Genomic DNA, 21,692 nt, shown 5'->3' with positions numbered 1-21,692 from the left:
CAGCAAGTGTTCCCGGGAATCCTCATTATCAGTTTTGTTTGTTTAAATCAAATCAAAATTGTATTGGTCACATACACATATATAGCAGATGTTATTGCGGGTGTTGCTTAAGACTTGTGTTCCTAGCTCCAACAGTGCAGTAGTATCTAACAATTCACACAAATCTAAAAGTAAGAGAATGGAATTAAGAAATATATAAATATTAGCATGAGCAATGTCGGAGTGGCATTGGCTAAAATACAGTAGAAGCTGTTTTTCAGTCTCGGTCCCAGCTTTCACGCACCTGTACTGACCTCACCTTCAGGACTATAGAGGGGTGAACAGGCCGTGGCTCGGTTGGTTGATGTCCTTCATGATATTTTTGGCCTTCCTGTGGCATCGGGTGCTTTATGTGTCCCCCGGTGATGAGTTGGGCAGACCGCGCCACCCCCTGGAGAGCCCTGCGGTTGCGGGCGGTGCAGTTGCCGTACTATGGACAGGACGCTCTAAATTGTGCATCTGTAAAGGTTTGTGAGGGTCTTTGGGGCCAATACGAATTTCTTCAGCTCCTGAACCTACAAAACTATGGGGCAAACCAGGTGGGGTTGGCTTAGATTTGTGACAATATGTAAACTATATATTTCGTCTCCAATGTTTATTGAAAACATAAAGACGTTTGCACAATGACCACTTGTCTCAAATACATCGTTAGTTGTTGGTTAGCTAGTTAGCGAATTTTAGCCATATTAGTAGACATTAAATCAGTCAAAACAAATCAAGAACAAGCTTAAACTAGTTTAAATGACTCACGTACGATTCCCCACATGGCAGTTGCTTGTCATTGTTGGTAGCTATCTGGCCATCCAGAATCACAACAACTCACGGACATCTGCCCCACTGAAGCGTTTGTATCGTTTTGGTGATGTTGTCAGCTAACCCATAACAGAAGCGGAAGGCACGCTCTCTTTGAAATCTACAAGTTTCTGCCCCATACTTTGCATCCACTTTCTTTTTCTTGACCACATAAATCTAGGGAACGCTGCCTGAAGGAGGTCAGTCAGCGGAATGACACTTTGGCTGCGGTTAGACAGGCGTTTTCACTAATTGTTTTTTTGACCAATCAGATCAGCTCTGGAAAAGCTGTGATGTGATTGGTCAAAATGCCAATTAATGGCAAAAATATCAGAATTTGGTTTGCCTGTGTGAACGCTGAATGTGAATTATTTCTCCATCTGTTTCAACTGTCTTTGGCAGTGTCAGTAGCTGGCGGTTTTCTATGTAGCCTACTGCCAAAAGCTTCCAGAAAAATACTTAAATCCTAAATGTGCAGCGACTGCCTCCGTTTCACTAGTAGTGGCGATATCACTGAACCGCTGCAGTCCCTGCTCTCCCTTATTGCTCTATAGGGGACGAGTTCCCGCCATGGTTGACTCATGTTTTGTGAATAACTAGCGAGTATAATCGAAGCCAATACATAGCTTACTGTGGGATTCAGTTGCAATTTATACCAGCTTGTCTCTTAGGATATAGAATAAGGCTAAAACTTAGCCGCATGCATTATGATAAATTGATATGTATTGAAGATACAGTGAATCATGACTGTTTTATCATCCTCTTTATCATTTGAGCCATTTTGCTCTTACTTTTGTTTTTGGCACTCACCAACATCACAATGCGTGAAAGTGAAAAACATTTTATTTTTATTTAACCTTTGTTTACCTAGGCAAGTCAGTTAAGAACAAATTCTTATTTACAATGACGGCCTAGCAACAGTGGGTTAACTGCCTTGTTCAGGAGCAGAACGACAGATTTCTAAAGCATCGCATTTTTGTCTTATGCATCACAATGACCTAATACTACTTTCACTTCCTTCTTTTCAGGTGTACTTTGCCTGTATTATTTATTTTTGTGGGGAGACACGTGCACTTCTCTCTCTGTGGCATACTATATGAAGGACACCTCATCAGAGTGTTGAATGAGAATATAGGGGAAGTTGAAGATGACTTTATGCTTCTGGAATGCCGTGATGACACACCGTTTCTGTTTCTATATGACATGCCACAACATGCTGGCTGGCCGGCCGGGGCTTTTTTTTCACACCAATTGACTCAGACATGCATCATTGATGCATCACAGACGTAGACTACATATACATGCAGAGGTAGCTACAGTGGTACACATCGTACAACCATGCACATTACACACCCAGATGCATTTTCAAAATCTTCATGTTTTTTTCGTATGCCACATCACACCTACTCATCCAATCCCCCATAACACACACACACACACACACACGCAATCTCCTACTATACACACTAACATCTAATATGGATGAGTAATTTCCCTGTCTTTTTGGTGTATCTTTGATAAATAATGTTTTGTTGATATGCTGTTCATTTGACTATGTATCAGATTACAAGTAATAACTTTTACAATTACCAAGTGTATTTAATTAGTCATTATGAGTCACTGTTTCTTTTCTTTTCTTTTCTTTTGTTACATTTCTTAGGTGACGCATAAGCATAGAAGCAGAAAATAGCCAACTAATTGAAGCAAGCAGTGTCAAACTGAAGTTATGTTCCTCTGTTCAACAGTTTTGACTTTTGGCACAAGCTGCCTACAATTCTTGATAAATGTGTAGTTTGAGTGCATTCTTTGAGCATAAATTGTTTCTGTATCCAAACTCTAGATGACAATCCACCTCTTCAAGGAGATAAGGTTCTGCTAGTACCATAGACACTCAGGAGGTAGCTGATTCTGCTTGATCTTGGCCATAGTTATATAAATATATATATATATATGCTACCAGGGCTGCCCAATCCTCTTTCTCGAGATCTACAGTCCTGTGGGTTTTCAGTCCAACCCTAATTTAACACACCTGATTCTACTAAATAGTTGCTCAAAAAGACCTTAACTAGCTGAATCAGATACGCTAAATTAGGGTTCGACTGAAAACCTACAGGACAGCAGATCTCCAGGAAGAGGGTTGGGCAGCCCTGTGCTATACATAGCCTATTCAGATCTTTTTTTTTTCACTAATTGGTCCAATCAGATCAGCTCTGAAAAAGATCTTGATTTAAAATGACCTGATGTGATAGGTCAAAGTACCAATTACTTAGTGGAAAAAAGATCAGAATTGAGTTGCCTGTGTAAACGCAGTCTACGTGGCTCTGTATAGCATATACACACGTCATACACACTAAAATACAGTAGAATAGAATACAGTATATACATATGAAATGAGTAAAGCAGTATGTAAACATTATTCAAGAGACTAGTGTTCCATTATTATAGTGACCAGTCAATGCCACCCCGACATTGCTCAACCTAATTCCATTATTTTACTTTTAGATTTGTGTGTATTGTTGTGAATTGTTAGATATTACTGCACTGTTGGAGCAAGGAACACAAGCATTTCACTACACCCGCAATAACATCTGCTAAATATGTGTATGTAACCAATAAAATTTGATTTGATTTAGAATACATATGTATTCATGTCATAATATTCTAAATGTTTGACATGGTAAAGACTACACAGCAATGCTTTTTACTCTAGCCAAGGTTGAAGGAGCTGATGAATATCAACGTTTCCCGATTCACCACGACAGATATCCCGGAAAACCAATCAGTGCACAGGCTGAATCTTTATTGGTCGTCACAAGTTACCACAGCCACAAAGTCATTATGGCGAAACCCCGCCAATTTCTACATTTGATCTTCTTACAACTGACCTTAACCACACTGCTAACTTTATGCCTAACCTTAAATTAAGACAAAAAAAGCAAATTTTTGTTTCCATTACTTTTTAAGAAATATATCAAATCAAATCAAAATCAAATCAAATTTATTTTTATATAGCCCTTCGTACATCAGCTGATATTCTCAAAGTGCTGTACAGAAACCCAGCCTAAAACCCCAAACAGCAAGCAAAGCATGTGAAAGAAGCACGGTGGCTAGGAAAAACTCCCTAGGAAAAACTCCCTAGAAAGGCCAAAAACCTAGGAAGAAACCTAGAGAGGAACCAGGCTATGAGGGGTGGCCAGTCCTCTTCTGGCTGTGCAGGGTGGATATTATAACAGAACATGGTCAAAATGTTAAAATGTTAAAAATGTTCATAAATGACCAGCATGGTCAAATAATAATAATCATAGTAGTTGTCGAGGGTGCAACAAGCACGTCCGGTGAACAGGTCAGGGTTCCATAGCCGCAGGCAGAACAGTTGAAACTGGAGCAGCAGCACGGCCAGGTGGACTGGGGACAGCAAGGAGTCATCATACCAGGTAGTCCTGAGGCATGGTCCTAGGGCTCAGGTCCTCCGAGAGAAAGACAGAAAGAGAGAATTAGAGAGAGCATATTTAAATACACACAGGACACCGGATAAGACAAGAGAAATACTCCAGATGTAACAGACTGACCCTAGCCCCCCGACACATAAACTACTGCAGCATAAATACTGGAGGCTGAGACATTTTTGACTTTGTGTCTGTGGTAACAACCATCTTTATGGTTGTGATTAGAGGGAGTACAGCTACGACCGGAAGATACTTTTGGTAGCAGGTCAGGAGAGCAATTTAGCATACCTTAACTCTAACCTTAACCTCAGTCTCATCACCTGATGCGTAAAAGCCAACTTATACTTGCTCCGAAAATGTTGTCGGAGACTCCGTATGGAGGTGACGCAATCGCGGGGACTTCGGAGCTCAGTACCGCATGGCTGTGGGCCTCCCAAATTTTGTAACAATGCAGAGGGCTCTGTATAGCTCCGCGTTGACATGATTGTTTGATGGTAGGTGGGGGCGGGAGGTCCTGTGTAAACACAAGCTCACTTCCTTGACAACATCCATCACAACAGCTCTGAGCTGTGCTGCAAAGCGCAAGATGTATGAATGCTCGGATTTCTGCAGAGGCCCTATAACCGTAAATGCTGCACGGCCAATGCAGATTTCAGATTGACCATGTAACGCCTTTAAATTCTTCAAACCTGCAATGCAGATGTCAGATTGACCATGTAACGCCTTTAAATTCTTGTAACCTGTTACGAAAAAGTCAATTCCGGTCGTAGCTGTACACTCTCTAGTCAGAACCCATCTTTATTTATGCCAATATAAACGCAAATAGAACAATACAACTCTTTGATATAAGTATTTTGCTAATAGTTAGTGCTATCAGGAATCCTTAAAACGTCCCTACCATGGATTCTAACCTTAACCCTACCTAACTTGAACCCTTACCGTAACCATTTTTTATTTGTATGTTTTTATTTATTTATTCATTTTATTTTATATTAACAAACAAATATCAAACAAAAGAGGAATAGTCACATGAAAACAAACATACATGCAAACTATTTATATTGCCAGGAATCCTAAACAAACAAATAATATTCATTAATAATACAACAAGTTTTAATTGCCTTTTTGTTTTTAATTTTAGTTAAAGTAGTGCCATGTTGTTGAAATTCAAATTCATCACAAATTAGGTTTTGAATGATCAATTTGCATTTGCGAATATGACATTGACCTAATATTATTAGCAGTTGAATGAAATATACTTAAACTTTATCAATGTCAGAATTTCTGAAATAAATAATTATATTTTACCCTAAGTATTTTAGATGTTAACTTCAACAAGGGTTAACGTCAGAGTTGGGACGTCCCAAGGATTCCAATTAGCCAAATGGTTATCCACGCTGCCACGCAGGCAGAGAAGGAAACCAATAATAGGTTAAGGTAAAGTAAAAGGGGCGGGTTCCACGAAGCACCAGCCTACGTAGGTAGGTGTAAGATTGGACTTTTTATATAGTTTATATTTTATTCCATGAGTAACTAGGTCATAGTGTTATTATATATATATTTTTAAATATAATTGTGTACGTTGAAATATGTTATTCTACGTTAATTAACTGTCGATTGTTCTCACAGAAATGGTGGCAAAAACGAACCATCTCTCAGTTAGCTAGCACACATTAGCAAGAGAAAACAGCTATAGCTTGCTAGCTAGTGACATTAGTGTACAGCATTGAAAATAGCTAGTTAATTAACGTTACTGGATGTGAAGATCCAGCAACGTATGAAGGAGCGTTGCAGGTCGTTATCAAACCAGAATATTGTGTTTCTATTTTTGAACAGCTGTTTACAATGGACCTTCCACATCATGGTTACAGAGCAAGTGGTAAGTAACGTTAGTTACAGCTAAAATGTTCTCTGGAACTAGCTAGAGTTAGGCAAGCAAGGCTGTCATTGCATCATGCTACAGGTTGAATACTCATTATTGTCACTCTTTTTGAATCTCATAATTGCTTTGGGACTCAGTATTGTCGTGCTCCACCATAGTTGAGGAACCCCGGCTCAACTCCATTGTCTTATATGGATGCTGAGTTGGGTTTTCATGACTGGTCGCGGAATTTGCTAGCAACAACATTGAGTCACCATCAGTCGATTCTGAAAACGCTTAACGGTATCTGTTTGTTCTGTACACGTGCATTCCTTCCGCGGGGTGCCGAAATTAATACTTAAAATACAAACTTGTAGCGAATACAACCACCGATTTTCTTTTTTTCCGTTGACGTCCCAATGATCCCGGATTGCACTGAAACAATTTAATCTCTGTTTAGGTAGTATGAGCAACGAGGAAAATGTCGGTTGTATTCGCAGAAAGTTAAAAGTATGAATTTCAGCACCTCGCGGAAGGACCGCAGTTGTACAGGACAAACATAATTACAGGTAAGCGTGTTCAAAATGTACGTCTTTATAAGAATCGATTTATGGTGACAAAATGTTGTTGCTAACAGATCCAGAAACCAGTCATCAAAAGTCAACTCCGCCTCCATATAAGAGAACGTTTATACATTGTGGAATAATAGTGAAGACATCGACTATGAAATAACACATGGAATCATGTAGAAACCAAAAAAGTGTTAAACAAATCAAATAGCCACCCTTTGCCTTGATGACAGCTTTGCACACTCTTGGCATTCTCTCAACCAGCTTCACCTGGAACGCTTTTCCAACACTCTTGAAGGAGTTCACACATATGCTGAGCACTCGTTGGCTGCTTTTCCGTCACACTGCAGTCCGACTCATCCCAAACCATCTCAATATGGTTGAGGTCGGGGGATTGTGGAGGCCAGGTCATCGGATGCAGCACTCCATCACTCTCCTTCTTGGTCAAATAGCCCTTACACAGCCTGGAGGTGTGTTGGGTTATTGTTCTGTTGAAAAACAAATTATAGTCCCACTGAGCGCAAACCAGATGGTATGGCGTATCGCTGCAGAATTCTGTGTTAGAATTCAAGGCACACTTAACCAGATGGCTAAGTAAATCAGACAGTGTCACCAGCAAAGCACCCACACACCATAACACCACCTCCTCCATGCTTTACGGTGGGAAATACACATGCGGAGATCATCCGTTCACCCACACCGCGTCTTAAAGACATTTTGGATCCAAAAATCTCAAATTTGGAATCCAGACCAAAGGACACATTTCCACTGGTCTAATGTCCATTGCTCATGTTTCTTGGCCCAAGCAAGTCTCTTCTTCTTATTGGTGTCCTTTAGTAGTGGTTAATTTGCAGCAATTTTACCATAAAGGCCTGATTCACAAAGTCTATGAACAGTTGATGTTGAGATGTGTCTGTTACTTGAGCTCTGACACATTTATTTGGGCTGCAGTTTCTGTGCCTGGTAACTCTAATGAACTTTCATCATACTGCTTGATCGTCTTTGTGACTACACTTGAAGAAACTTTCAAAGTTCTTGAAATATTCCGGATTGACTGACCTTCATGTCTCGAAGTAATGATGGACTGTCATTTCTCTTTGCTTATTTGAGCTGTTCTTGCCATAATCTGGACTTTGTCTTTTACCAAATAGGGCTATCTTCTGTATACCACCCCTACCTTGTCACAACACAACTGATTGGCTCAAACACATTAAGGAAAGAAATTCCACAAATTAACAAGGCACACCTGTTAATTGAAATGCATTCCAGGTGACTACCTCACGAAGCTGGATGAGAGAATGCCAAGCATGTGCATAGCTGTCAAGGCAAAGGGTGGCTACTTTGAAGAATCTCAAATAAACAAATCAAAATACATTTTATAACACTTTTTTTTTGGTTACATGATTCCATATGTGTTATTTCATAGTTTTGATGTCTTCACTATTATTCTACAATGTAGAACATGGTAAAAAAATAAAGAAAAACCCTTGAATGAGTATGTGTCCAAACCTTTGACAGATAGTGTATGAAGTCATTTTTCACATTATCAATACAAAATATTTCTGATATGACGTCATACAATACTACAGAGGGACAAATCTCCATCTCATTTCATCCCTCTGTAGTAAAGCCAAGAGCTCGTGCAGGTCCCCACACCAGGGACCCTCTCCTTTTTGAAGATACCAGTTCTGCAGCGCCACCAATGAACAATCAGGGTTATTACACTCCTGGATACAACATGGGAGGGGCTCCAGTTGGAGGACCAGGGGATGCTGGGGTCAACAACCTGTTTGCTGACCCAATGGCCAGTGCAGCCATGATGTATGGCTCTTCCCTGGCCAACCAGGGAAAGGATATTGTTAACAAGGAGGTGAGAGAATCAGAGGCTGGTCTCATTTTCATTAGGACGATGGCTACATTCCAAAAAACTAGCAGCTGAATGCACTAGAGTTGCTGCACGTACAGTGCCTTCGGAAAGTATTCAGACCACTTTTCCCACATTTTGTTACCTTACACCCATATTCTAAAATGGATGAAATGAAACAATTTCCTCAGCAATCTACACACAATACCCCATAATGACAAAGTGAAAACAAATGTTTTGCTAATTTATAAAAAAAAAAAAACATATACCTTATTTTCATAAGTATTCAGACCCTTTGCTATGGGACTCGAAATTGAGCTCAGGTGTATCCTGTTTCCATTGATCATCCTTGATGTTTCTACAACTTCATTGGTGTCCACCTGTGATAAATTCAATTGATTGGACATGATTTGGAAAGGCACACATCTGTCTATATAAGGTCCCACAGTTGACAGTGCATGTCAGAGCAAAAACCAAGCCGTGAGATCGAAGGAATTGTCCCTAAATCTCTGAGACAGGAATGTGTCGAGGCACAGATCTGGGGAAGTATGCAACCAATGTCTGCAGCATTGAAGATCCCCAAGAACACAGTGGCCTCCATCATTCTTAAATGGAAGAAGTTTGGAACCACCAAGACTCTTCCTAGAGCTGGCCACCCATCCAAACTGAGCAATCGGGGGACAAGGGCCTTGGTCAGGGAGGTGACCAAGAACCCGATGGTCCCTCTGACAGAGCTCCAGAGTTCCTCTGGAGATGGGAGAACCTTCCAGAAAGACAACCATCTCTGCTGCACTCCACCAGTCAGGCTTTTTTGGTAGAGTGGCCAGATGGAAGCCACTCCTCAGTAAAAGGTACATGACCGCCTGCTAGGAGTTTGCCAAAAGGCATCTAAAGGACTCTGGCCATGAGAAACAAGATTCTCTGGTCTGATTAAACCAAGATTGAACTCCTTGGCCTGAATGCCAAGCATCACATAAGGAGGAAACCTGGCACCGTCCCTACGATGAAGCATGGTGGCAGTATCATGCTGTGGGAATGTTTTTCAGTGGCAGGGACTGGGAGACTAGTCAGGATCGAGGCAAATATACAAAGTACAGAGATCGTTGATGAACACCCCAGTCTGAGGCCCTGAGCAGGTTAAGGTTCACCTTCCAACAGGACAATAACCCTAAGCACACAGCCAAGACATCGAAGGAGTGGCTTCGGGACAAGTCTCTCTAAGTGTCCTTGAGTCACCCAGCCAGAGCCTGGACTTGAACCTGATCGAACATCTTAGGAGAGACCTGAAAATAGCTGTGCACCAACGCTCCCCATCCAACCTGACAGAACTTGAGAGGATCTGCAGAGAAGAATGAGAGAGAATTCACAAATGGATGTTTGCCAAGCTTGTAGCGTCATACCCAAGAAGACTCGCGGTTGAAATCGCTGCCAAAGGTGCTTCGACAAAGTACTGAGTAAAGGGTCTGAATAATTATGTAAATGTGATATTTACCTTTTTTATTTTTAATAAATTAGCGGAAATTTCTAAACAGTTTTTGCTTTGTCAATATGGGGTATTGTGTGTAGATTGATTGAGGGAGAAACTTTTTTTATTTTTTTAAATCAATTTTAGAATAACGCTGTCACCTAACAAAATGTGGAAAAAGTCAAGGGGTCTGAAATACTTTCCGAAGGATCCTTTCAGATCAACTCGGGATGAGGTTTTAGGAAAATGCTTCAGCCAGATATGGATAAAGATAGGATTGTTAGGGTTAGCCGTGCATGAGGTAGCCACATGAGTTCTAGAGCTGGCCTGCATCTGTTACTTTGGCTCAGTTTGTGCCTGATGGAGCCCACTGTTGATTTGTTCCTTAGCATTATGAAACATTTCTCTGTCCGTCTCTTGATGCTCTTGACAGAGAAATTAATTTGCGCAATCTCTCTCTTCAGATCAGCAGGTACGTGTCTGTGAACAAGCTGAAGTACTTCTTTGCCGTCGATTCCAAGTATGTAATGAAGAAACTACTGCTCCTCATGTTCCCGTACACACATCAGGTAATGAAGTCGTTTTATTACACCAAACACACCATATCACGTCCTTACACTTGATGTTCCACAGAGTATGATACCCAACAGCACTGTAGCACACACTGGTGTGTCAAGGTCATGGAGAAAGTCTCGGCGTTCCACCTTCGTCTCGTCTCATGTTCTCTTGCGCCGATCAAATAGTCAGGCCTCCAAACAAGATAATCACTCGGCTAGCACTTGTGTGTTTTGATGTTGATGTCACACAGAAGATTACAGATGTAAAAAGGACCGCTGCATTTGTGTTTCATCAATGTTTTATATTAACAAGCCTGATCAGTTTCCACACATGTTCCATACTCAGATTTAGAGAAATTGTTAGACATTCTGCGACCTGATTTTAAATGTTAGGTTCAGCAAAAACTATATGGCTTTTCTATGAGGTGTAAATTTATTGCACATATTGTAATGTCAATAGGACTGGGAAGTTCGTTACCACAGAGACACTCCTCTCACACCCAGGCATGATGTGAATGCACCCGACCTTTACATACCTTGTAAGTTAATTTTATGATATCAGAAAGATGTTTAATATCATTCATCCTTCATGACGGAATCTTTTGAATTGGAATACACACTTTGAATTGTTTTGTTTATTATTACTGTATTGTTTTTCAGCAATGGCTTTCATCACCTACATTTTGCTAGCTGGGATGGCCCTTGGCATTCAAAAGAGGTTACTTCAACTACTTTTTCTTTACAACTGTACAGACATGGCCAAGCAAATATATGATTTCTGTAATGTTACAGATGCAATGTATTCATTTCATTAACACAGTATTTGTCTCTATTTGTAAATGAATCAACAAACTGAAGTTCTTCCCTCATTATTATTGTCTCTTCTTCAATGGCAGGTTCAGTCCAGAGGTCCTTGGTCTGTGTGCCAGCACTGCTTTGGTGTGGGTAGTCATAGAGGTCTTGGTCATGTTGCTGTGTCTCTACATTCTCTCTGTTCACTCTGACCTATCCATTTTTGACCTCTTTGCCTACAGTGGATACAAATATGTTGGGTAAGGGCTCCAATAGATCTACATTCTGTAAGATATATATTTTTTTACCTCACGTTGTTACATTTATTCACACATTACTGCGATACCTCTGTTTTTTTAGCATGATGATTCTTTGTTTTAGGATGATTTTCACAGTGCTGGGTGGTCTGCTGTTTGGCAGTGATGGGTACTTCGTGGCTCTCACCTGGTCATCTTGTGCTCTTATGTTTTTCATTGTAAGTACTTCAGAACTCGAACTGTTTCAGATATTGTCTTACCTAGTAATGCATGCTTAATGCAAGATAGTAGGCAAGTTGACATGGTTTAATTCGTTTATTTTACTTTAAACTTTAAGAGTAAACAGCATTTTCATCACCCCATCAGGTCCGCTCTCTCAAAATGAAGATTCTGTCGTCTCTCTCCCATGACTCCATGGGGGCTGGGGCGACAGCCAAACCAAGACTCCGTCTGTACATCACCGTGGCCACCGCAACCTTTCAGCCAATCATTATCTACTGGCTCACCTCACATCTGGTCAGGTGACCTGGTACGGGGTCTGACCCTGAGGGCCATTGGTATTGAACTTTAAAAAAACTAAAACATTTTGATGCTTTCTACAAACGTGGCTCTTGCGAGTGTCATTTACCTACATACCAGCTCATCTGCCAGGGAAAACAGGATGATGGATATCGAGCTGTATCTTGTGTTCAGCTTGTGGGTTAAAGCTTAAAAATAACATTTTATTTTTTACTTCTGTAGGTGAGACTTTTGTATGCAAGACATCACTTGTCACAATGAGTGTTTTACAGACAGTAATTTTTGGCTACCTTATTTATAAAGAAGGGCTTTGTATTCATGAAATTATGGTTATGATAAACCTTTGATGTCACACTCCAGTTCTTCCTCTAAAGTTTCCTGTGTATGTTGTCCATTTGGGCTTACCAGAAATGTTGCAATGTGGTTAAATGGAAAATGATTGAGCTACTTTTTTATTTTACGAGGTAAGTTGACTGAGAACACACAAATTTACAGCATTGACCTGGGGAATAGTAACAGGGGAGAGGAGGGGTTACTTGGAGGATGTGCTAACAGTGCCCTCTTCTGCATTTTAGCCTTCTCTGGTAATCCCTCCTTTTTATTATTTATCTAAACTTTGTCGAGCATGAACAATTCAAAAATATATATATTTTTTGTTGTAAAAATAAAATAGAATTTTAACCATGTCTCTGTCATTTTAACTGAATGTAATGATGAAAAGGAAAAAATGTCTGTCGCTCAGTTGGATCATCCTGAACTTAGGGGCTCCCGAGTGACGCAGCGGTCTAAGGCACTGCATCACAGTGCTAGAGGTGTCACTACAGACCCTGGTTTGATTCCAGGCTGTATCACAACCGGCTGTGATTGGGAGTCCCATAGGGCAGCGCACAATTGGCCCAGCGTCGTTAGGGTTTGGCTGGGGTAGGCCGTCCATTGTAAATAAACATTTTGTTCTTAACTGACTTGCCTAGTAAAATAAAGAACTGGTTGGGAAAAGACAGAACTGTATCTTTAAGGCGGGAACGCGCAGGCGGCGTGCAAACGGCAAAGCGTCCTTTTGGTTTCCAAGGGAACCCTGGAAGAGGTCGCAGAAAGTCGGGAATTAGATTTAGATTCTTTGTATGGTTCTCGGACAATATTTTAAACCGTTGAATGGGAGATTTAGCATGACTCAAGACTTTTACTAATATCCCCTGACAACTATTTACATTGCTTTATAGGTAAGACATGCATTGTCTTTTTTTTATTCCGAAGTATTTGTCAGCTCCAGAGGGGTATTTGACAAAAGACTGCTTGACTGATTGTGCCAAATGTAACTTTATATTCTACCGCCATTTTCCGAAGTATGAGCACATTGACCAGCTTTGTTGAGCACCATGAGGCTTTATGGGCAGAATGTTCCATTTACCCTTGTGAAAATAAGTTGTTTTCCAGTCAAAAGGATTTTATGCATGCACCTGTCCAATGCCTATTTGCTAGCTGTCTGAATGCGAGTAACTTGGTTATAGCTAAATCATTTATCCGTTACAGAAGTGAAACGGGGAGGACTTTGTTCAGACTTTTGTCTTAATCTATAACTTGTTAGCTAATGTATTTTTTTATTCTTACCAAGTGAAGGTTCTTTTTGCAGGGAGTGCACAGTGAAGCTTTTAAAGAGCGATTGTTTATTTTATTTTTAAATTCAAAAGGTGATTCCCAACCTTTTTTGGTTACTATACCCCGAATCACATTTTGCTCAGTCCGGAGAACCCACAAAGTACTTCCTCGTGTGCATTTTACCAGTAGGTCTTTTGAGTCTTCCCAAGTACCCCCTATGGCAAGGGGAGGCAAAGTACGGCCCGCCCGGCACTTCAATCTGTCCCGCAATACATCAAAAAAATACATATATAGCTTTTTTCTCCACAATTTCGTGGTATCCAATTGGTCTTGTCCCATTGCTACAACTCCCGTACGGACTTGGGAGAGCCGTGCGTCCTCCGAAACACGACCCAGCCACGCCGCACTGGTTCTTGACACAATACACGCTTAACCTGGAAGCCAGCCGCACCAATGTGTCGGAGAAAACATCGTACACCTGGCGACCGTGACAACGTGCATGCGCCCGGCCCACCACAGGGCGACGCTGGGCCAATTGTGCGCCGCCTCATGGGTCTCCCAGTCACGGCCAGCGGTGACACAGCCTGGGGTCAAACCCGGGTCTGTAGTGACTCCTCAAGCACTGATGCAGTGCCTAAGACCGCTGTGCCACTCGGTACAATGGGGTACATGTACTCCAGGTTGGGAACCAGTAGACTGATCTGGTCTACCATCTGATCTACTAAGGCTATTATAAATTGGGTTTGTCTACATTTTTCTAATTGTGTAAATGCATTGCCATCAACTTGTGCTGAATTTGTCACCATGCCATTGAAATAATGTTTGTCTGCTCTGCCCAACAGATCAACTATTGAATGAGTGTATAAGAAGTCTGCTGCTGGTAGAGAGATGGAGAGTGACTCTCACACACTGCCACTCCTCCCTATATCTCTTCCTTATCCCGCCACTCTCTACCACTGCCTGCCTTTCTCTTCCTCTCTTTTGCAAACTTCTTCCACTGTTCATGTTTCACTCCCTCTGTCTCCTCTATCGATCCCACCATCCCCTACTTCACTTTGTCCCACATCCCCAGCTTCAATTCACCTCAAGACTGAACCTCTCTCCCCTCTTTTACACACCTTGTCCCCACCTTTGTTCCTTGATGGACAAAACTCGCACTGCCTAAACTCTCTAACCACATCTGACGAAGATGACTTGACCTGCCTCAACTGGCTGCATCAAAGAGGCAACTTGCTTCCCCTGCAGCCCCTGCCCAAAACAACACCACTGCCTCAGCTGGAGCCCCAGGATCCCATACCTACCCCACACCTTCCTCCCTCCCCTTCCAAGCCCCCTTACTCCTTTAGCAGTCTAATCTTCATGGCGATAGAGGACTCGCCAGACAAGAGGCTCCCAGTAAAGGGTATCTATGAGTGGATAGTGAACAGCTTCCCCTACTACAGAGCAGCACCTGGGGGATGGAGAAACTCTGTTCGACACAACCTGTCTCTGAGTAAGAGCTTCCGTCGGATTCACAGGGACAAGAGCCAGGTGAGATGTGTTCACTGGTCTTCACTGTGTCAGTTTGCATGGTCTAGTTTTTGGTTTGAAATTATGGTGTTTAGTGATATTGAAGATTGTGTATGATTTATTTTTCAGTTGGTGGGGAAGGGCTCACAGTGGTGTGTGTGTCCAGAATATCGACATGCTCTTCTGGAGGTGCTCAGGAAAGCGCGTTATTACCACGGCACCAACAGTAACTTACTAAACAACCCTGCATTGTGAGTATGAACAAACACATTTGCAGTTTAGTTCAGTGTTAAATATCAAAAAGCCTTCTAACCGTGACTTAACATGACCAATTTACCCAAAGACTTGTTGGTTAATGAATGTCAGTTAATGATTTGTCTGACAGTAGTAGACTTATCACAGCCCAGTCAGACCCTTACCAGTAGTCCAACTAACTGTATTTGTCATCCCTCTCTGTCCTGTGTGTCCGTGGAGCAGGTTGGAGGGAGCTGATTACGAAGTATCTATGGTGTGTGACACTGTGGAGATCTCAGGTTAGCCCTCCTCCATCACTAAGCATGTCAGCCTCATAGATCTTGATAACCATGCTGAACTTTGGGGTAAACTACAGCCCCTGACAGTATTGTAGGGCCTCTTACAAATGTTTTTTTTAAGATGTCAGTTTCCTCTTAATTTTTCATTCATAGTTTAATCTAAATACTTATTTTCAATTGAGGAACAATTGATCTATCTATTACGCCTTAACTCGTCTGCTGAAAAAAAAATATCTTTTTTTTTCTAACCCTTTCTCTGCATGTTGCATGGTTGGTGAGTTTGTGTGCTGTTGTCTTGACAACAACCTTCTATTACCTTGGCAACCTATAGCCATAGCAACACGCTGGCTCAGTTCTTTATGTCACTCTCTTTTAGTGCAGTGCTTATGTAAAACTGGTTTTGGCCAAGGCCAGTAACTCCCTACGTTCCACTTAGATTGTCTACAGGGTATACACTGTAATGTAGTGATGGGTGGAAAAAATTGATAGTTACATATTGCGATGTTATTTTGGATGATATTATATCGATACTTTGACTCCAAGTATTGATTTGTAAAATATTATATATATATATATATATATATATATATATAATACCAGTCAAGTTGGAAGACACCTACTCATTCCAGGGTTTTTCTTTAATTTTACTATTTTCTACATTGTAGAATAATAGTAAAGAGATCAAAACTATGAAATAAAACAAGTGGAATCATGTAGTAACCAAAAAAGTGTTAAACAAATCAAAATATATTTTAGATTTTAGATTCTTCAAAGTAGCCACCCTTTGCCTTGATGACAGCTATGCACACTCTTGGCATTCTCTCAACCAGCTTCATGAGGTAGTCACCTGGAATGCATTTCAATTAACAGGTGTGCCTTATTAATTTGTGGAATTTCTTTCCTTAATACATTTGAACCAATCAGTTTTGTTGTGACATGGTAGGGGTGGTATACAGAAGATAGGCCTATTTGGTAAAAGATTAAGTCCATATATTATGGCAAGAACAGCTCAAATAAGCGAAGAAGAAACGACAGTCCATCATTACTTTAAGACATGAAGGTCAGTCAATCTGGAAAAGTTTCTTCAAGTGCAGTTACAAAAACCATAAAGAGCTATGATGAAACTGGCTCTCATGGGGACCGCCACAGGATTGGAAGACCCAGAGTTACCTCTGCTGCAGAGGATAAGTTCATTAGAGTTACCAGCCTCAGAAATGGGAGCCAAAATAAATGCTTCACAGATTTCAAGTAACAGACACATCTCAACATCAACTGTTCATAGGAGACTGTGGGAATCAGCCCTTCATGGTTGAATTGCTGCAAAGAAACCACTACTAAAGGACACCAATAAGAAGACGAGACTTGCTTGGGCCAAGAAACACGAGCAATAGACCGGTGGAAATCTGTCCTTTGGTCTGATGAGTCCGAATTTTTGATTTTTGCTTCCAACCGCTGTGTCTATGTGAGACGCAGATTAGGTGGACAGATGATCTCCGCATGTGTGGTTCCCGCCGTGAAGCATTGAGGAGGAGGAGGTGTGATGGTGTGAGGGTGCTTTGCTGGTGACACTGTCAGTGATGTATTTAGAATTTAAGTCCCACTTAACCAGAATGGCTACCACAGAATTCTGCAGCGTTACGCCATCCCATCTGGGTTGTGCTTAGTGGGACTATCATTTGTTTCCCAACAGGACAATGACCCAACACACCTCCAGGCTGTGTAAGGGCTATTTGACCAAGTCGGAGAGTGATGGAGTGCTGCATCAGATGACCTGGCCTCCACAATCACCCGACCTCAACCCAATTAAGATGATTTGGGATGAGTTGGACCACAGAGTGAAGGAAAAGCAGGCAACAAGTGCTCAGGATATGTGGGAACTCCTTCAAACTGTTGGAAAAGCATTCCTAGTGACTACCTCAAGGTGCTGGTTGAGAGAATGCCAAGAGTGTGCAAAGCTGTCAAGGCAAAGGGTGGCTACTTTGAAGAAACTAAAATATATATATATATATGTATGTATGTATGTATGTATGTATGTATGTATGTATGTATGTATGTGTATATATATATATTGTGTATGTATGTATATATGTATTTTTTTTTTACCTTGATTTTGGTTCCTACATGTGTTATTTCATAGTTTTGTGTCTTCAATATTATTCTACAATGTAGAAAATAGTAAAAATAAAGAAAAACCCTTGAATGAGTAGGTGTGTCCAAACTTTTGACTGGTACTGTATATCTCACCTATCTAAGCACAATACCCCATAATGACAAAGTGAAAACGTGTTTTTTTTAAATTAGGCAAATTGATTGAGAAGGAAATACAGCAATATCTTATTTCCATAAGTAATCACACCCCTGCATCATACTTTGAGGCGATTACAGCTTTGAGTCGTCTTGGGTATGTTTGTATCAGCTTTGCACAGCTGGATTTGGGGATTTTATCCCATTCTTCCTTTCAGAGTTTCTCATGCTCTTAAGTTAGATGGGGAGTGGTGGTGAACAGCAATCTTCAAGTCTTTCCATAGATTTTCAATAGGATTCAAGTCTGGGATTTGGCTGGACCACTCAAGGACTTTAACATTCTTGTTCTGAAGCTATTCCAGCATTGCTTTGGCTGTAAGCTTGGGGTCATTGTCCTGTTAGACTGGGGCGAAGATTTAAGTTCCAAGGTCATTTGCACTCTGAAGCAGGTTCTCATCAAGGATTTGCCTGTATTAGGCTCTATTCATTGTTCCCTCTATCCTCCCAAAAAGCCCAGATTGGTGAAGTGCTGTAGAGACTGTTGTCCTTTTTGCAGGTTCTCCCTTCTCAGCCAATTAACTCTGTAGTTCTTCTTTCCCGGTTCCTTGGTTGGATGGCCAGCTCTAAGCAGAGTCTGTGTAGTTCAATATTGTTTTCCATTTCCGAATGATGGAGACCACTGAGCTCTTGGAAACCTTCAACACTCTAGAAATTGTTTTATACCTTTCCCCAGATGGATGGCTCATCACAATTCTATCTCAGTGATCTACGGAAAGTTCCTTGGACTTCATGGTGTAGTTTCTGCTCTGACAAACGCTGTCAACTGTGGGACCTTATATAGACAGGTATGTTTCTTTCTAAATCTGTAGATCAGTCTAATGTCCAGCCCCTGCCAGGTCCAGAAGTGACCCAGCAGCCTCTTGGGCCTCAGCATCTTATTTACATAAGTATTCAGACCCTTTGCTATGAGACTCGGAATTGAGCTTAGGTGCACCCTGTTACCATTTATCATTCTTGAGATGTTTCTACAACTTGGTTTGGAGTCCACTTGTGGTAAATTCAATTGATTGGACATGATTTGGAAAGGCACACAGCTCTCTATATAAGGCCCCACAGTTGGCAGTGCATGTCAGAGCAAAATCCAAGCCATCAGGTCGAATGAATTCTCCTCAAAGCTCAGAGACAGGATTGTGTCAAGACACAGATCTGGGGAAGGGTAACCAAACATTTCTGCAGCATTGAAGGTCGCCAAGAACACAGTGGCCTCCACCATTCTTAAATGGAAGAAGTTTGGAACCACGAAGACTCTTCCTAGAGCTGGCCGCCCGGCCAAACTGAGCAATCGGGGGAGAAGGGCCTTGGTCAGGGAGGTGACCAAGAACCCAAGGGTCAGTCTGATAGAGCTCCATAGTTCATCTGTGGAGATGGGAGAACCCTCTAGAAGGACAACCATCTCTGCAGCACTCCACCAATCAGGCCTTTATGGTAGAATGGCCAGACGGAAGCCACTCCTCAGTAAAAGGCACGATAGACCAATTTGGATTTTGCCGAAAGCCCCCTAAAGGACTCTTAGACCATGAGCAATAAGATTCTCTGGTCTGATGGAACCAAGATTGAACTCCTTGGCCTGAATGCCAAGTGTCACGTCTAGAGGAAACCTGGTACCATCCCTACGGTGAATCATGGCAGTGGCAGAATTATGCTATGGGGATGTTTTTCAGTGGCAGGGACTGGGAGACTAGTCAGGATCGAGGGAACAATGAACAGAGCAAAGTACAGAGATCCTTGATGAAAACCTGCTCCAGAGCACTCAGGACCTCAGACTGGGGCGAAGGTTCACCTTCCAATCGGACAACAACCCTAAGCACAAAGCCAAAACAACGCATGAGTGGCTTCGGGATAATTCTCTGAATGTCCTTGAGTGGCCGAGCCAGAGCCCTGACTTGAACCCGATCGAACATTTCTGGAGAATAAGGCTATCTAATTACAGAATAAGGCTGTAACGTAACAAAATGTGGAAAAATTCAAGGGGTCTGAATACTATCCGAATGCACTGTTTTGTGAGGAACATGTTTGGAACATTAAATTGCAATAAAATGCAGAATTGAATCACAATACATATAGGATTGTAAAAATCGCAATTCTATCATTACCTTAGTATCATGATAATGTATCGTGAGGTCCCTAGCAATACCCAGACCTACTGTAATCTCTTTAAACTGTTCAATTGTTCTACTGTATAGGATACTATTATAAACAATTGCACATCAACCACATGGATGTTGATGTGCCATATTTTTCAATGTACAGTATAAAAACTATTTTGAGTCTCTCTCACACAGATTCCCTTTGTCAAACTCTCCTCTTCTCCTCCCCCTCTACCCCAGCCTTGACCTTAGACAACCCACCTCTCTCCTCAAATCCACCTTGCCCTCTGACCCCTGACCAGGTGGTGGTCAACATGGAGGCAATGGAATATGAGGAAGAGGTTGGTGAGGAGATGGAGAAAGACCCCCTGTCAGACAGTGGCTACATAGAGTTACACTACTACCAGTATCACCAGTACCAGTTTCTGGTCCTGCCCGGGGACACTGAACTGGATCTGGAGACCGTAGAGATCCTGCAGCTGGATGCTGAGGCCCAAGAGGCTGCTGGGTCACTTCTGGACCTGGCAGGGGGTGGACATTAGACTGATCTACAGATAAGGACATGCAGTGTGGTCTAAACAAATTGACCAATAGACTGAACTACACTGTGATGTAAGGAGATTATGTGCAACCTGAGTAATATTAATTGGCAATACGTTGCTGTGTGCTGACATTTTGACACTGCCTGAGATTTTATTTGCTGTCATAAAGTGATATACTGTAGCTACTATGATTGCACATCCAAGCCACCCTACCTGATGCATGTGAACTTTAAGCCACTCGCCACATGCATTGACATATACCAGACATTGGCATATGCTTTTGGTATAAATTGAAGAGGGAAAATATTGACGATGTAGTGATAAGAATCAATACCTCTATATTTTGCTGGAATACTACAGATGAATGATAACATGAGAAATCTACTGCCTATTAATCCACTCTCAGATTCAGGGGACAAAGAAAGTTATGTTCAATTCTGAATCTGATTTTATAATAATCTCTTTACCAGGTGCATCTTTTATTGAACACTTATTATTGTGCAGAATTTATTTTATAGGCTATGTATGTGTTTAGAAAGAAACATTTGTCATTCATTCATCTCTTTTTCATTTCATAATTGTATTAACAATAAAGCACCAAACTCTTATAGGAAGTGTTCATATTTTTTTTGTACGAATGCAGTGTCCAAACCATTTTATAATGTAAACCTTTTTCAAATACTTCATGGGAATCTATCAAGGAATCAAATATTTCTATATTTTATTTTATATTTCTAAAGATCTTTACGTTCCTTGGATTCAATGTGCAGACTGACTGGATCTGACTGGAAATAACAAGTAACCGAAATAAATGCACATTTTTATTTGTGACCGTCTAGGTATTATGTCAAGAGCCAAAGCGCAAGATTAACATGTTGAAAAAATCATAGCTATGTAGGAAAGTCGATTTTGGGTGTGGTGTTGATGGCATAACCACACTTTATATTCCGCGTTCGTAGC

General features: G+C 41.3%; 2 protein-coding genes across 6 annotated transcripts; both read left to right on the top strand.

Moving 5' to 3' along the window:
- The first annotated feature begins 5,697 nt into the window (after nt 1-5,697).
- Nucleotides 5,698-12,847, top strand: LOC106604711 (protein YIF1A). Of its 4 annotated transcripts, XM_014199648.2 has the most exons (10): nt 5,715-5,758; nt 6,114-6,156; nt 6,599-6,707; nt 8,333-8,577; nt 10,501-10,605; nt 11,054-11,132; nt 11,254-11,311; nt 11,490-11,645; nt 11,767-11,860; nt 12,009-12,847. In XM_014199648.2, the coding sequence occupies exons 4-10, from the start codon at nt 8,410-8,412 to the stop codon at nt 12,165-12,167; spliced, it is 819 nt and encodes a 272-aa protein (XP_014055123.1). In that variant the 5' UTR covers nt 5,715-5,758; nt 6,114-6,156; nt 6,599-6,707; nt 8,333-8,409; the 3' UTR covers nt 12,168-12,847. The 4 variants fall into 4 exon arrangements, with proteins under 4 accessions (XP_014055121.1, XP_014055123.1, XP_014055124.1 ...); XM_014199646.2 differs by lacking the exon at nt 6,599-6,707 and having other exon boundaries at nt 5,698-5,758; XM_014199649.2 differs by lacking the exon at nt 5,715-5,758 and having other exon boundaries at nt 5,811-6,156.
- A 340-nt stretch (nt 12,848-13,187) lies between these two features.
- Nucleotides 13,188-21,342, top strand: si:ch211-145o7.3 (forkhead box protein N2). Of its 2 annotated transcripts, none has more exons than XM_014199642.2 (5): nt 13,188-13,381; nt 14,600-15,287; nt 15,396-15,517; nt 15,744-15,799; nt 20,386-21,342. In XM_014199642.2, the coding sequence occupies exons 2-5, from the start codon at nt 14,646-14,648 to the stop codon at nt 20,730-20,732; spliced, it is 1,167 nt and encodes a 388-aa protein (XP_014055117.2). In that variant the 5' UTR covers nt 13,188-13,381; nt 14,600-14,645; the 3' UTR covers nt 20,733-21,342. The 2 variants fall into 2 exon arrangements, with proteins under 2 accessions (XP_014055117.2, XP_014055119.2); XM_014199644.2 differs by having other exon boundaries at nt 13,196-13,381; nt 20,431-21,342.
- Nucleotides 21,343-21,692: the final 350 nt, after the last annotated feature.

This window comes from Salmo salar, chromosome ssa05, assembly GCF_905237065.1.
Source record: "Salmo salar chromosome ssa05, Ssal_v3.1, whole genome shotgun sequence".
Lineage (NCBI taxonomy): Eukaryota > Metazoa > Chordata > Actinopteri > Salmoniformes > Salmonidae > Salmo > Salmo salar.
Note: the sequence above shows the minus strand (reverse complement) of the source record. Positions and strands in the feature narration are given on the sequence as shown.

Coding starts and splice junctions, on each gene's coding strand:
- LOC106604711 (XM_014199646.2), top strand. CDS start 6,123: ATGGACCTTCCACATCATGGTTACAGAGCAAGTG. Junction 11,646..11,766: donor AGTGGATACAAATATGTTGG/GTAAGGGCTCCA, acceptor TCTTTGTTTTAG/GATGATTTTCACAGTGCTGG. Junction 11,861..12,008: donor GTGCTCTTATGTTTTTCATT/GTAAGTACTTCA, acceptor TCACCCCATCAG/GTCCGCTCTCTCAAAATGAA.
- si:ch211-145o7.3 (XM_014199642.2), top strand. CDS start 14,646: ATGGAGAGTGACTCTCACACACTGCCACTCCTCCCTATATCTCTTCCT. Junction 15,288..15,395: donor TTCACAGGGACAAGAGCCAG/GTGAGATGTGTT, acceptor TTTATTTTTCAG/TTGGTGGGGAAGGGCTCACA. Junction 15,800..20,385: donor TGACACTGTGGAGATCTCAG/GTTAGCCCTCCT, acceptor TCTCTCACACAG/ATTCCCTTTGTCAAACTCTC.